The sequence below is a fragment of the Coffea arabica genome, chromosome 3c (genome assembly GCF_036785885.1).
Source record: "Coffea arabica cultivar ET-39 chromosome 3c, Coffea Arabica ET-39 HiFi, whole genome shotgun sequence".
NCBI classification, from domain to species: domain Eukaryota; kingdom Viridiplantae; phylum Streptophyta; class Magnoliopsida; order Gentianales; family Rubiaceae; genus Coffea; species Coffea arabica.
In genome coordinates this window covers 43,383,589-43,396,648 of record NC_092314.1, presented here as the reverse complement: position 1 = coordinate 43,396,648, position 13,060 = coordinate 43,383,589, and the positions used below count along the sequence as shown (strand labels likewise).

At 35.2% G+C, this 13,060-nt stretch overlaps 1 protein-coding gene across 2 annotated transcripts; it reads left to right on the top strand.

The window, feature by feature from the left end:
* Nucleotides 1–549: 549 nt before the first annotated feature.
* Nucleotides 550–10,562, top strand: LOC113735161 (OVARIAN TUMOR DOMAIN-containing deubiquitinating enzyme 12-like). 2 transcript variants are annotated; one of them, XR_011841754.1, is made up of 11 exons: nucleotides 550–752; nucleotides 1,619–1,882; nucleotides 2,119–2,192; nucleotides 4,856–4,910; nucleotides 4,985–5,059; nucleotides 5,974–6,047; nucleotides 6,179–6,227; nucleotides 8,980–9,064; nucleotides 10,062–10,118; nucleotides 10,201–10,298; nucleotides 10,459–10,562. XR_011841754.1 is itself a non-coding variant. In XM_027262126.2 (10 exons), exons 2-10 carry the CDS (start codon nucleotides 1,718–1,720, stop codon nucleotides 10,245–10,247), a joined length of 681 nt encoding a protein of 226 aa, XP_027117927.1. In that variant the 5' UTR covers nucleotides 550–752; nucleotides 1,619–1,717; the 3' UTR covers nucleotides 10,248–10,480. The 2 variants fall into 2 exon arrangements, 1 of the variants encoding a protein (XP_027117927.1); XM_027262126.2 differs by having other exon boundaries at nucleotides 10,201–10,480.
* Nucleotides 10,563–13,060: the final 2,498 nt, after the last annotated feature.

The following is a 13,060-nucleotide window of genomic DNA, read 5'->3' as shown; positions in this document are numbered from 1 at the left end:
AGGGGGAGGAAGACGAGGGGAGGAAGTGGTGGGTGAGAGTGGAGTGAGGGGGAGGGGAGAGGAGAGGCAGGGAGGAGAAGGAGGGAGAGGGGAGAAAGCAAAGAAAAATTTTTTTAAAAAAAGGTGACTGGCGGCTGGCATCAATGTTAGTCGGTGGTGGAGTGGTGAGTTGAGATGGGAGGAGAAAGTAGAAGAATAGAAAGAAGAATTTATTTTTTTATTTTAGTGTGTTTCTAGGTATTGTAAAGTGTGTATTTTAAAAATTTTAAGGAGTTTTTGAAATTACTGTAATTAAAGTTGTTAAAAAGTTGTAAGCGAAAAAATTGATAAAAAAATTCATTTGCCAAACAGGTTATTCACACTAATCCAAGGGGTTTTAGTGTAATTTGCCCTCAAATAAATCCATTTCTTATCAAAAAAGAAAAGGAAAAGAAGGAAAGAGACAAGCGAGAGAAAAATGTACACGTTGACAAGAGAGGTTGAGTGCAATTTTGGACAATTTAAAAATTCAAAATATCTGCCAAAAATTAGGATTTTGTTCGGTTCCGTGTCACCTGTTTGATCAACTGCTCAAGGTTCCAAACTTCCATTGGCTCACACTCCAAGATTTGCCGCGTTAGTTGCAAGCCGAAACTCCCCACACTCCATTTCTTGCCAGGTCCACAACTCGGAATCTCGAAAGTTTCTTCCTTCATTCCTTCATTCTCCCACCAGAAAGCTGCTGAAACTGTCATCCATCTTCAAGCCTCAAGGTAAAGCTGAATGATTCCTGCTGCTAATGTTGTGATGCTTTCTGTTTTCTTCAAAATTTTGGGTCTTTGATTATGTGATTGGATTGAAACCTGTGAATGAATCGAACCCTTTTCGTGTCATCAAATGCCATTTAACTGTCTGACCAGGAATGTCCCAATAATCTGTTGAAAAAGATCGTCTTTTTATTCTGCCGACAGTTTCCGTGAGAATGAATCAATTAGAAGTTTTGGATCTTGAGTGAATGTTGGATTTTGCAGGGAAATACGATTAATCAAACATTGGATGAAAAAAAGTATTTTTAATTTCCAGAAATAGATGCTTGGAAATTGGAATCATTCCAATGCTTGATTTTCCTAAATAGTTGAACACGCTTACCTACCTCAATAGCTTTCATTGTCAAACGTGTTTTCACGGATCAAAAGGTTGACTTATAAATTGAGCATCAATTCTACTCATTTATGGTGTTATTTGTGAGTTTAGCAAGAGGGTTAACCTTATTTTCCCTGCATTCTTTTAGCTGAGAATTCCGAGAATCTGTTCTTACAAATGGTTGGCTTGCATATAGAGCACTCATATGGTCATATATGGTGTTATTTGTCAATTTGGTGAGAGAGTTTCCTCCATTTTCACTTGCATCTCTTGGTTGGAAGTTCTTACTTTCAATTATGAACTGTCCATTCTTAGCACTCCAGTTTAGTCTTAGGCACCTATATTAGTTGCACCGTTGGTATATTTTGAATTTCCTATTGATTTTGTTCTTGCATTCCTAAATCATAGGTTAAAAAACTAAAAATGTGCTGGGAGTTTTGAGTTTTGGATATCCTGTCTGACGGAGTAAATGTACCAAATTTTCTTTTGCTTGCAGATTAGAGTATATAAAGTTCTGTGTTGATTGATTTGAGGAAGCTATAAGCTCTTTGTTGTCAACTGCTCGAGGAAGCTGAAAGTTTTTGATAAACAAACTATGACAAATGGGAATGCAAGCCTTGGTGAATGTTCTACTTCAACTTCATCCAGCAGTCAACAAGACATAGAGGATGATAAGATGATTGCCATGGTGCTCTCTGAGGAGTATGCTAAATTAGATGGGGCAGTTGGTCAAAGGGTTTCCCATCTAGCACCTATTCCTGTAAGACATACATAGTCCTACATTACAATTTGGTTATTGTCTAAACATAGTTGTTTTTGTCTCTCTGTATATTATTCTGGGAAAAAAACTCTGCAATAATTTACTTTGACGCCATGCTGTAGTAGGGGAAACCTACATTCTTTCAAAAACTATGAAAACATTGAAGAAGTGAACAAAATACTGTTACAAATTTTTGGATGTTCTAATTTCATTCCAATTTTTGTTTGGAATCACAGCATGTTCCAAAAATAAATTCTTACATCCCGGACTCGAGTGATGCTAGTTTGGATTACCAGCGGTTATTTCAGAGGTTAGTCTACAGATTCATTGCAGTCTCTCTCTCTCTCTCACGCACACATGCAGAGACACAGGCCATCTGTCTGTCTGTGTGTCTTGCTCTCTTCATTAGTAGGGAAACTGTAAAAAATATGATGAAAAACTTCATATAAAACTGTTCTATTGAGTTTTACTATCTTTTATCACTTGTGATCTCTTCTTATCTATCATACTATTGCCACAAGGAGTATACAGTTCAGAAACATTTCTTGATTTGTAAAATTGGCCAAGAAGTGAACTCTTGTAAATAGCAGCCTCTTTCCATCTCATTTTATATGGTAGCTTTTGAATCAGCTCTGTGTGTTGAATGATATTGGCAACTCTATGATAAAATGGGGAAAACATTAACCATGTGTAATTTAGGTTAATTGTGAAGATAGGAAATTGGAATATGATCAGCCCAACATCACCAACTACTATCTGCGTGCTTAAAAATTTGTAAGATATTTCCTTCTAGGGTCAGCGCCAAATGTTTTACATCCGGAGTAACATGTATATCATATAAAATAGAACAAAGGGATTCTTATAAATGCCATGTAGAACAAAGGGATTTTTGCCTTCTGGGACAAAGAAGGAAGAGGCCATTTCTAGCTGGATATTTGTGAATTAAAGTCAGAGAGTTGGATTGTACTATTTGAGGATTTTTAGTCTTTTGCAATTTCGAGTAAGAAAGATGCTATGAACTGTTGTGTATTTGGAGAATGACAGTCAAAAGAACATTTGACGCTAGAACACTTGGGCAGATGTTAGGCCTTCTAACAATAAGATTACTTTATTCTGATCAATTGATGTGCTTGATATACTACCTAGTTTCTCCGCTTAAAGAGTAATGCCTTCAGATGCCCTGTAACTTTTTTAAAGTTATGTGACCCCCTTGTGTGGTTTTGGTTGACATTATACTAGAACTTTCTAACTCTGCTGACATTGCCTCTTATGTTTTGTAAAGGCTAAAAAATAAAATTTAATGAATCTCATGAGTTTCCAACTTCTTTTACTGCGTGTCTGAAGAGAGAGACTTTTCATTTGATGAAGGTGAACTTTATATTGGAGCAATCTGAAAAAGAAAAACTGACATAAAATTTGGCACGGGTGTATAGTGGTTCTATACTATTGCATGCACAGATTTGTTTTCTTAGAAGTAATCTCTTTACTGAAGAAAATGAGATCTTGATTTTGGATGGCTATAGAGATTAACCAGGTTTCATATTTGTATGAGGTCAGCAATCTAGATAAAGCCCAGTGTACGACAATAACATTGCTATAGTCTGTTAAGAGTAATGCATGAGCTTACCCTTACTTCGAGTCTGCGTATAAGAAATCTGTCTTAAAGGCTGAGCTAAATATTTAAGTTGTATTGGTTCTGTAGGATGATCAACCAACCTCTATAAGCTTACATTCTTTTGAGTAGAACAATACTTAGTTACTTCCCATCTACTCATCAACCAAGCTTTGAAATTGTCTTGGCAAGAAAGGTGTAGAAACTGAAATGAAACTTGAATGTTTACTATTATAATCGAAATAAGATTGTGCAGGTTCTATAATTAGAATTAAATTCCAGAGGAGGCTAAGGTAAATCATTCCTAAAGATGTTCAGAAGATATTGACTAGGTTGAGTCCCTCAGAAAAAGAAAAAAAATCAAAGCCTTCTAAATTTGATTGCGTAGCTCCCTCTACTAGTTTGCGGATTTCCCAAGTTTATCCTTGATCAATTAACTGTTCTGCTTAATAATCAAAATGCAGCCTTAAGACATTATAGTGGGAATCAGTCCCACCTATTTTTGTTGTTCTTTATGAAATTATATTCAATAATGCCTTTAAATCTTATACTAGGCAAATTTACTATCTTTTTCCCCTTTTCGCCTCTAGGAAGAGTAGCTTATTTGTTCTTCCATGCCCTGTTCTGCAGACTAAATACTTTCTTGCATAATCTTTTTAAATACTGGAGCAATGGAATCATATATAGTTGAATTGTATGATTTGAGGTTACTCTGGATTATATTTTTTTCCCATCTTCTATCTACTTGATTGTCTTGAGGGAAGGGACTTAAGATTGTATTTCTAGAAATTATGGCTTGTTAGATAAAACAGAAAGAAGATATGATGTTGGACTATGTAAAGTTGAGAAGACACAACTAGCTTCTTTCATGCGTACCACATTGGATCGCTTTAGCTGCATGAAGAAAGGTGTATCTCATCACCCTCGGCTGCAATGCTTGCTCTGTCCATGATAACTGAAACCAGGGGCAGTTGCTAGGGCTTTGTCGACAGAACTTAGTACCATTTTCTATGATAGAGTGGGAAAAATTTCCTCTGTACTTTGAAAAGCTTACTAAACTTTACCAGAAAATACTCTCTGCGGTTACAGCCATCAAGGTGCTCCATCTGCTCCACATCCTGACCAACCAATGTCTCTTTGTGTATATGCTTGCCTCTGTCTGTAACAGAATAGAGAGAAAGAGTTTAAATAAGATCATGCTATTACCTTTTGATATTGTTGAAAATAATTAATTATCAATAGGTACCAAGGCTATAACTTGCTTACCAGGAAAAGGAAAAGATGCAGCCTTCTCTTCTACTCCTTTAACTCTTCAGCTGGGATAAGCTGGTGAATGTTTTCCTTCTTTGATCTTCTTTCAGGCTAAATGTTTATGGTTTATATGAAGTCAAGGTCTCAGGAGATGGCAATTGTCAGGTTTGCTAATTTCTTGTTGCCTTTAAGATCCTGATGCCATTCATCTGTTCATTTATATTTGTCCTTTTCTTCAGTTCCGAGCTCTTTCAGACCAGCTTTATAGGTCCCCAGAGCATCATAGGCATGTCAGGAAGGAGGTTGTGAAACAGGTTTGTGCTAGGGCAGCTTCTGCGATACTGAGACTTGAGTTAGGTGTTATGCCGAATAGATTAACTATAATCTATTATATATTTGGTCAATAATTATGTCCAGGAATTATGTTTGTGGTTTTGATGCTCTCTTTTGTAGATGGGTAAGCAGTCTCATGGAGTCAAATATAATTATACAAAATAGGGCATGACCTTATTTTGCTGCTTAATTTTGATGTTTTGGTGTCTATACAATGTTGATTACTTGTGTTTGTTACATCTTTTATGTGAAAGATCTTATACCATCTGTCACCTTTTTTCAAGTGTAATGTCTCTTATCTTGATCAGCCATTTTCCTTGTTAGTCTGTTGATTGATGATGCTAGCCAGTTTAATTTTTATTGGTTTAGAAATTACACTTGGAAGGTTGAATGCTTATTTCATGACAAATTAAATGGTATTTTAGTATCTGTTATTCGAAAAAGAAAATATTTGTCATGTTGTCAAGGGTCCTTTGATCAAGCAATCCATCCACTAAATTTTCAGCTAGCACTTGCACATTTCCAGCCTAGATTTCTTGTGACATTTTGACCATCTCCGTGTAACATATCTCTACTACAAGCCTATATGAGTTTTACATTCTGTAGGTACACAGTATACTTTCTTCAGTATGACTATTACATTTATGGCCTTCTATCTGCTCCAGCGGAATGAGCTGCTGGCAGTGCCTTCTGCAACGTTCATCAAATGATTGTTTTTTCAATCACCCCTCCGTTAGCAACTTTTTTGCCTGAGAAGTTAATTCTCTAAATGCCTTGGACACAATTGCATTAAGAAGATCTGTTTGCACTGGATCCAATGCTATCAACTCTACCTGTAGTTATTGGAATTCCCAATTTTAACTTTTTCATGCCATCAAATCTTTATCTATTTCAGCTGAAGGACTACCCTAATTTATATGAAGGTTACGTTCCAATGAAGTACAAGCGTTATCGGAAGAAAATGGCTAAGTAGGATACTCATTTGTGAATAATTATGCCTCCAATTCGATACCCTAAATTGTTCAAAGATGCAGTTGTATGCTTTATATATTCCTTTGTAGTCTGCTTCTAATTCTGGGTCTGATTTTCTGTATTTGCAGATCAGGTGAGTGGGGGGACCATGTTACACTACAAGCAGCAGCCGATAAGGTCTATTATTCTTCAAACATCCTTGTTTTTCTTGCCCCCCCCCCTTCCTCTCTGGTCAGTTTTTCCAACACAGAAAATGCATCCTTGTGTGTCTTGGTAATAAATCGGCAAATTGTTAAATAAGAATGCTGCAGTATAATTTTCTTAACCTAAAATTCAAGAAATCAAAGAAAAAAGCCGTGCAAAAAGTTCAAAGTGTTGTGTGTTGGAAGGTAATGATAATGGTTATTCTCCTCCCGGATTTAGAATATACTTCTTTTTTTTTTTTTTTAAAGCACTTGCAATCATCTTTTTATGTTGTTATATTTGTTCTTCCAGGATTTTTATTTTTTTATTTTTTATTTTATGTAAGGATGTATGTTTCCTTCCCCTGCCAATGAGGGACAGATTTTTTTGCTGAAATGGTGTTTAGTACTTTTATTGACTTTCCACCCAATGTTACCTTCATTTATAAATAGGCATTGATTGTATGTCCAAATTATACAACTGCCACCTTGGATTATTTACTCAAATATTGCCTTTTTATTGAAAATTTAATAAAAATTGTTACTTGTAATGGACTTCCAAAAATACAGAATTCGATTTCCAGGAAGTCAATAACCATTGTCCAAATGGTGTTCTTCTTCCTATTTCTTCTTCCCTTTCACTTGTTCTTCCATTTGCAAAAACAAAGTAAATTCAGTGGTTCAGTTTTTTGTACTAACAATCCCTTGCAAGTACAAAGGAAGTCTGGTTTTTTGTGTCTCCATCCTTCAACCCTCCTTCCTGCTGCTGTGGTGAATTTTCTGGCTCTTCAAGAAGAAGATGACAATTGTTGTAAAATTTGATACCCTTTGATGGTGCTAGTCTGCAGAAGCATATTCAGCAAACATCTCTTCGAATTCTGCAGCAATTATGCAGTAAAAAGAAAGGCAGTTGGATTTTTTGGGATGCGAGGACTGGCAAATTGAAAGCCAGCAGTGGTTACAAATTAAATACTGCTAGTGCTGTGATGGTTATTAGCATCGTCCAAAGGTTAGGAGAGCAGACTGAGTTAGATGAGTTTTGGTGAAGGGGAGAAGAAGATATGGTTTTGTCTCAGATATTTGAAGTCATCCTCTATGCTTATGGGTGACTATTAAAACCAATTTTTTTTTTTTTTTTTTAAATCTCCAATGAAAAAAGGCAATACTTGTGAACGATTAGTGGTATTTTGTTAAGAGGTGGGATTCAATTTTGAGGCTTTTGAAGGTCTCAGACATTATAGGTATAATGAACATTGTAGAGTCTTATACCATTTCCAAAGCTGGTGAAAATAGGCAAGGTTAGAATAACCTTATCTCTGAAGGGAAGATGACATTGTGCATCTTTTTTCTCAAATAAAGAAAGTAGAATATCTCAGTCCTTAAAATGTGAACCAAGTGAAGTATAATTTTAAGCAGTAATTGGTGGGGTTCCTGGTAGTCTAATAGAAGAATTAAAATGAACTGGTCTCAAGAAGGTGTTATCTGTGGCAGATGTACCTCATTTCAAGCCTAAAACACTTGAGAGCTTTGTTTAAGATTTCCCCATTGGAAAAGTTTGGAAAGGAAAGTTGATGCAGCAAGATAGATATGCTTAGTGATTTCTGCCCTTTAATCTTGCTAAGTTTGAAAGGAAGCTAAACCAAGAGAATTATTTCTGTCAAAGTTGAAGTGAATAGCAAGTTTCATAGGTGATTGCGCTTTTGAAGGATCATGTTTTAAATCATATTTTAAGTATTGTACTGTTAGATGGAAAAATTGTGGTAACTCCCGAAGAAAACCAAAATGATTACCTCTGGATGTTGTAAAAGGGAAATTGCAAAAGTTAGTAGTAGTAGTTTGATGTTAATTATGTTGAAAGCTTATAAATATGTTGAGTACATTTTTTAGCTGGTTTCCAACTGGCTAGTGTCTTTTTCATTTATTCCTAGAACTCTTCTGATGTTGCACAGTTATTCAATCTGGCCTGTTGATGCCTGTATATCGTGGAGTACTGAATTTAATTGAAGCTTAATTTCAATGTCAAAAGAAGAATCTTTTACAGGAATGATATCCTACTTGACTTACTCTGCACCTAGTGCTAAGTTCAGGTTAACAACCTATAACCTGGACCTAATTTTCTGTGGTTCAAATAAAGATGACTGAAATTGAGCCAGCTTTTAGGTCTCAAAGGGTTCTGAGAATATTTTTTGTGTAGCAGGCATTTTTACTAGGGAGAAAATCTACTGGAATCTACGGGCATATAAATAGTTCATGGCACCTTAAGGATTCTTACTAATTTATAAGAAGGTTTTAGTGCAACAGATCAAACTGTTGTTTACAAATTTTATCATCATCCTGCAGTTAATCAACTTCTCCACCTGACACGAAGTATGACATCAACCCAAGAACAACGCTAAATGTATAAAAATCTTTCTTCTCCTCGTCACAAAGGGATGTGCCTGCACACTTTGGCGGACCCATAGAACAGCATTAGGAGCACACTCTTTTTGATTGAATAATCCTGGGTGCTTCCTTTTAGTAACTGATCATGACTAGGACAATACCTTATGGCCATTGGAGAATTACTTTTTCCAGAGACTGTTGATTAATTTTGCAAGAGTCTCTTTCTGAGTCCTGCTCATCTTTAGTTTCATTTCTATGTGGTAGTGTCCCTTTTTGGTTAATGTGTTATTTGACTTGAAAATTGATACCTGATCATATCCTATTGTTGTTTGTGCAAGGTCATTGACAATGCTTCATTCGTGCAGTTTGCAGCAAAGATATGCCTTTTGACATCGTTTAGAGATACTTGCTTTATCGAGATTATTCCACAATATCAAGCGCCTAAGCGAGGTATTGCATTTCCTTTCTTGTTCTTCTCAGGCATGGTGCCAATAAAGCAGCCAATCGAATCCCATGACTTCATTACATGATTGTGACCCTTCTTTCTAGTGTCAGAAGTTCCTCATGCACCATTTCCTTTCATCAAAATCAGTTGGTCATGTTTCAATGTCACTGCTGCAATTCATCCGCTTAAGTTACGGGATCCTTTTTCTCTTTTCATCAAAAGAAGCTAAGAATATAGAAGCAGGTGAAATAGGAAAATCTCTAACAAAGCCCCTGAAATTCCAAGCAATTTCATGTGAGCCATTAAGCCCTAAACGAACAAATCTTCTAAGTTTTTGAAAATTTGCCAAGTTGATCTTTTAAATTTACTTTTGGTCATCTCTTTAGCAGATGCAACAAAGTAAAAATCAAGGGCATAGTCAATGTGGGGCAAAAAAAACGAAGTTGTAAACTTTTCCTATTCGAATGTCAAAGTCATGTTTAGCTGGAAACTTGTTAAGCTAGTTAGATACAGCAAATTGTTGCATTGACTAAGGAGACAAATGGTGCAGGAGTTTTCACCATTTTTCTCTTCAGTCAACATCCTCATTGGTAACTCAACTACCAACAAATTTTCATCAAGTCAGTTAACTACTATGGGTGGAAATATCATTCTCCATAGCTGGTAACTCTTTTTGCCCCTTGTCATTTGCACACGTTTGTTCAATATGGTTTGAGGAATTAAAGAAATTATTCAAGCTTAAACTTATGCTGTGTCAAATGTTAATTTGAAAGTTTGTGTGATTTGTCTAGAGGAAATTACTAGAGATGAGAAATCAAACTTTCAGTATATAAGGGATACGGATTATTTCATACTGGTTCGAGGTTCTAGGAATAACCTGCTGTTCCCCTAAATGTTAGGATTGTGTTTCCAAGTGTGTGAGCAAGGAACCACAAATGTGTGCTGCACTACGTCTATATTATTAAGATACTCTTTTTTCTCTTTTTTCTTTGAATGGTGCAGAGCTCTGGTTAAGCTTTTGGTCTGAGGTGCACTACAATTCACTTTATGAACTGCGAGGTTTGCATGATTTCAGTTCTGATTAATCACGATTAGATATGTGATAATCAATAAAACTGAGAAATTGTTTTTCATTACACAGATGCTCCAGTACAGCATAAACCGAAGAGGAAGCATTGGTTGTTCTAAAGAGCAAGAACTTATCGTGGTATTGTTCCGAAAACAGTCAGAAATCAACTGGTAATCCTGAGTTCCCCATACACAATTTCTTTGCCTCAACCTGTAGGGTACACTATATTGGTGATGCAATTCATTAACAATTTATATAAGAATTGTTATAGTCAGTGTGGAATACGTATAATTATTACATGTAACAGTGTAAACTTGATTATCTATACAGGAACCTACTCTTGGCGTTAAAATTTCTGTCATCTTATCATATGTCAAACATATTGTTCTTATGTTCAGATTTTAAACGACCTTCAGTATGGTCACCCTTTTCAAGCTTCTAGTAATAAATATGACCATTCTAAAGATATCTGCACACGTAGATAGTGCCAAAAATGCTAGTTTTAAACAAGAGAAAATGAAGAACATCAGCCATAAGTGACAGTTGTAGTTCTTAGATTATGGTTCCTCTCTGCGCGTAATTTTCCCATTTAAATTGATCTTGTCTGAGCATTACAAGGAAAATAATCAGCATGCTTCTCTCAACAATCTTCAACGAAATGTGTATGTAATGATAATTGACTTAGCAGCTCACAGGAGTTATAAGAAACAATAGAAAACCATCTGCCGATTCAAGAAGAAAGTTGAATATCAGTAAGATTCATGCTATTACTGCATATATGGAAAGAGTTGGCCGCTTAGTATTGCAACTTTCATTGAAACTATTTTCCCTCCCCTTAATGTCCTCCATGTAGACATTGATGAAAGATGTAGGATCATCACTTTTTCTTTGGCTATTTTAATTGAAGACAAATATTTAACTCAAAGGTTCTATATAAGCAATGACCAGTAGATTTTCTAAATCAACTGAAAAGCAAGTTATACTCAACGATGGTTGGAGCAAAGGTTTCTGCAAGTTTTTCTGTAATATTGCCACAGAGAAATAAAACTTCAAGAACCTTCACAAATTCAATTCCAAGAGTAAACTTAGTCCACAAATGCAGTTATCTGTGTAGTGACAAACGTAAACAAACATCTTTGTGGACTGTTCATCAACCTATCAAAATGAGAGTTGTAAGAAAAGAAAATTTCAGCAGCCAACTACTGGTTGATTTCATGCCAGTTGCCACAAGCATCTTTGCTACAGTTAAAGACATATTGCTACTTTTTGAAGCTGGTGATTGTATATTCGGTTGTACTAGATTGTAGTCCGGATGCGTTCTACATCTTTGATCTTTCTTGAAGACTTTTGGCTTTGAATTGGTCAAAAATCAGTTTTCTATCTAAATCTGCTGTTGTCTCTTAGTTGTTATCTAAGCATGTATTAGGCCACAATTTACATTTAAATGAGTAAACTTCAATCCAAGTTTTCATCATTGGCCATGTTGCCATTAGATCGGCTAAGGACTTTACTGAATAATTTACTCAAGATGTTCTCATTAGATTAGCTAATGATTTTGATTATTAACTTGCATAATTTAGAACAGGGCACCAATTAGTAAAAGCTGAATTGCTATCTAGATTTAGGATTTTTCTAACAGATTGGTCATCCTTATCATACTTAAATTACACCTCACTTAACATGCGAATAATCACAATTATCGTGTCCTTTGCAGTTAGACATTTTCTCAAATTAACTATACTCTTCTCAAAAAACTAACACGTGAGATTCCTCTTGACAAGTGCTAATCGAACACCCGTTAGACGAACTATTAAATACAAATACTTACATGCCAAACTGTGAAATACAATTGCTTGCATTTATTGACTCCTTGTATTCAGATCCTTTTGCCCGCACGAAGAGAGGGGGGGGGGGGGGGTGTAATTCGAGACCTCCCACTGAAAAAAAAAAAGGCCAATTATGAGTTTAACAGTCTGATTTGGTCATTTTCGTTTTTGTTCTTTTTAATGTTTTCCTATTGAATCAAGCTGGTGGTGGCCTCTCAAACATTATCCAAATCTAAATAAAAGATGGATCCTATTACAGCGAAGTTAATTATGGGAAAATTCTACACATACCCAAGTTGGATGTGTACAAAAAATTAAAAATGTTAATAATGTATACATGTATGAATTATGTTATACTTTATATCTAAATTCTTTAAACAATGAGTACTTAACAGTGTATATACTATCACCATTGGATCCATGACATATGTGTAACAGTTGAATTTTAAATTTAAATTTTACATAGTTATCATTTATCAAATACTAACAGTACATACACTATCAGTATAAGATGGACAATTTCATTTTTATGTACTTTTTGTCATTATTAAACTACTTCTTCAACAGTACCACATTTTCAATTCCATATTGCGTTGGCCCCATATAGCACTACAATTGAGTGGAGGAATTTTATCTTCTAAACTAAGAAATATGCTCAAAACTATCCCTTCTTGATTCCAGAAGTTATAATATCTATAGAATACATTTCCTCATAGTTTATCCAGGAGTTGAAAGAAATCCATACTTGGCTAAACATATGTTTGGCTCCCTTTTTTTGGGTATCATCTGTTGATAGTTACTGCATAATTTTAGTCCTTGAAGCTGCAAAAATTTCAATATACTTTGTTCAATAATTTTTTTTAAAAAAAATTCCCCATCTCCATTTGAACTATATCATCACATGCAATTTAATTAGTTTAGCCTGAATTACTTTTTTCAAAAGGACCAAAACTAGTAGTATTACCTTGTTATTGCACATTTAAGAATAAGGTAGAATGATTTTCAAGTAAGAATTAGGTAAATTTCTAATAATTCAACAGAATAAGTGGAGATTGCTATTAACATCCTTGAGAATTTTTTTTTAGATGTGAATGGACCAAATGCCC